This window comes from Pristis pectinata, chromosome 10 (genome assembly GCF_009764475.1).
Source record: "Pristis pectinata isolate sPriPec2 chromosome 10, sPriPec2.1.pri, whole genome shotgun sequence".
Lineage (NCBI taxonomy): Eukaryota > Metazoa > Chordata > Chondrichthyes > Rhinopristiformes > Pristidae > Pristis > Pristis pectinata.
Genome location: NC_067414.1, coordinates 97399717 through 97402416, shown reverse-complemented (window position 1 = coordinate 97402416; position 2700 = coordinate 97399717). Strand labels below are relative to the sequence as shown.

Sequence of the window (2700 nt, the reverse complement as noted above, 5' to 3'; positions counted from 1 at the left end):
AGATGTCACCCCCCACAGACCACTACTGCAGTGGCCTGTTCAGTATGTCACTTGATCTTCAAATCAACTGGAGTTTCTGCCCCCAATTCTGCCAGCAGACAGTCAACTAATAGTTCATCCATGTGATACAGGCATTTAATTCAAACCAAGCAAAATGCTGCAGGCAGCAGAAAACTCATGGGTGGAATCTGTGGAAAAAAACCAAAGTTAACATTCCCAGTGGAAGTCCTCTTAAGGACTATTCATACACACTGGTTCTTTTACCAGTTTCCAAAAAGCTTGACCGAGACAGCAACTGAACATTTTAACTTTTATTTTTCCATTGACATCCGTCTCCAAAGTGGCAAGTTTTTGTACAAAAACGTTCCATGCTAACTCATGAAAATTCAATAAGAAACAGCTATCAACTTCCTACCAGTTTGCCATTTAAAAAAAATGTTAGCTTAAAGTATGTTGTACTGTTTAGAGTAGGATGGTACCAAAGTTTTACTGTAGACTTCTCACTTGATGCAGAGGCCATACCCAGAACCAGCACACACACACAGTGGTGTTCTGGCTGGGATGGCACCAGTCTTAAGATTTACATAGAAAACAGTTTGTCAGATATCAATACGACCCACAAAATAACCAGGCATGTGTACAATTGACAGTGGATGGATTGCACCATTCCCCCCGAATCAATGTTCTTTAATGCTCTGCATTCGTTAAAGCATGGTCATGTCTGTAACAGCAGATACAAAGTCAAACAGTTGCTCACGAATGGAATCTCCAGAAATGTGGCGTTTGGCCCAACCGGCTGAAACTACAATCGGATTCCCCAGCCTACTTAAAAAAAAATAATCAAATTGGATCGTTGTTCCCCATTTAAATCAGAAACCTGGCCCCATAATAAAAAAACCTCGAGGTGAATAAAATAGAAAAATGCTCCCACTTCCAAAATTGGCCTCGGAATTAAAGGCGAAAATGTTATGTTACAATGCAGAGTTACTCGACCAGATACCCTGGCGGCCCTAATGATTACTGCGGGCAGGGAAAAGGAGGAGTTGGAGCACGTTGCCGACACACTTGAGCACTGAGTGTCTCTGCACAAGGCGAGTGCGCCATTTTAAAACCAGAACGGAGCAAACAAAAAAAAAATCAGCAGCTAATGCAATGCCCGGGCACTGGGAGAGGCAGCACTGAGCTGGTGGGCTACAATGCGGTGATCAATAAAGCTACACTCCTAACAGTCAAAAAAAATAAAACAAACGGAAAAGAACAAATGCTATAGGGAACTTATCCTGGGAGAAGGAAGGCTGCTAAGGGACTAATTAAGGTGGAAATTTCGGAACAGGATTTCCCCCCGGTTGCTGTGAGAAACGTTGACTGCAACAAAAGGATGGGAGTGTGGGCGGAGGGGGAGTTAGACAGCGTCCCGAACAAGCGAGATTGAATTCAAGAGATTAGACGGCGTTCGCCCCAAAAAAAAGTCCCTTCAGAAACAGCGAGTGGTCGAGGATCGCGGCGACCTGGTGAGCGCCCAGCCGGCGGCGGGCTCCTCCTATCTGTTGGTCGCGTACCGATCGTAGTTATTGCCGCGGGGGCCCCGGGAGTAGCCGCCGCCGCCCGACTTGGAATCGTACTGCCGGTAGCCGCCGTATCCGCCGCCGCCGCTCCCGTAGCTGCCCCCGCCGTAGCCTCCGCCGCCGTATCCACCGCCGCCGCCGTATCCACCGTATCCGCCACCGCCGTAGCCGCCGCTACCGTATCCGCCACCGCCGTAGCCGCCGCCGCCGCCACCGCCCCGCCGGTAGCCGCCGCCGCCACCGCGACCTCCGCCGTAGCCACCGCCATCACCCGACTTCTTCTCGGCGTGGTCCACCCGGATCTGGCGGCCGTCCAGCGACTTGCCGTTCATCGCCTGCATGGCCTCGGTGGCGTCCTCCGGGTTCTCGAAGGTGATGAAGCCGAAGCCGCGGGACGTCATGGTGACCTTGTCCTTGATCACCCGGGTGTCGACGATCTCGCCGTACTTGGAGAAGACGGCCTCCAGGGCCTGCTCGTCCGTCTCGAAGCTCAGGCCGCCGACGAACAGCTTTCGATCGTCACCCATGTCGTTGGATTTTCCTTTTGGCGGGGTTTCTGCCGACTCCACCGGACCAGCTCCGACTCCGCTGCGCTGCCGAGCAGGAGTGCGCACCCACCGGAAGCGGGGCCGCTTATATAGCGCAGGCCCTGCGCACCGCCGCAAAGCGACCTCCGCCCGCGCCAGCCCCGGAGAAAGGTTCCGGCCGCCCACGTCGTGCGGAGCGGGCCCCCCGGCCCACGTGACCGCCACCGCCATTTTGGCAGCGGCGGCGGCTCGGCCTCGGCGGGTGTCCCGTCAATCCCCGGCCTCTCCGTCGGTCCCCGGGACGCCTCCCGGTCACAAGTGCCGCTTTGCCTTTGCTCCCGATCCCTTTCCGACCGCCGTGTTGATGCAGTCGCGCTTTTTGTTCGACGGGGCCACGTTGCCGCCATTTTGGTGAAAAGCCGGAGGCGCCGCTTCCCTCGGGATCGCTCGGCCGCCGTCGGGACCCGGCTCCTCGAGCACTGAGGTGACACCCTCCCCCCCCGGTTCCCTGCGCTCTGAGGCGGCTGATGATGAGATGTAAATGCAGGGGCCGCAGCCCGGGGGGCGGGCAGGCAGGGAGAGAGAGAGGGAGGGAGCTGGTGGTGGGG

The 2700-nt window shown here is 55.4% G+C and overlaps 1 protein-coding gene across 1 annotated transcript; it reads right to left on the bottom strand.

The window, feature by feature from the left end:
* Positions 1 to 296: 296 nt before the first annotated feature.
* Positions 297 to 2338, bottom strand: LOC127574835 (uncharacterized). The gene has a single exon (XM_052024265.1). It carries the CDS (start codon positions 2321 to 2323, stop codon positions 1541 to 1543), a length of 783 nt encoding a protein of 260 aa, XP_051880225.1. The 5' UTR covers positions 2324 to 2338; the 3' UTR covers positions 297 to 1540.
* Positions 2339 to 2700: the final 362 nt, after the last annotated feature.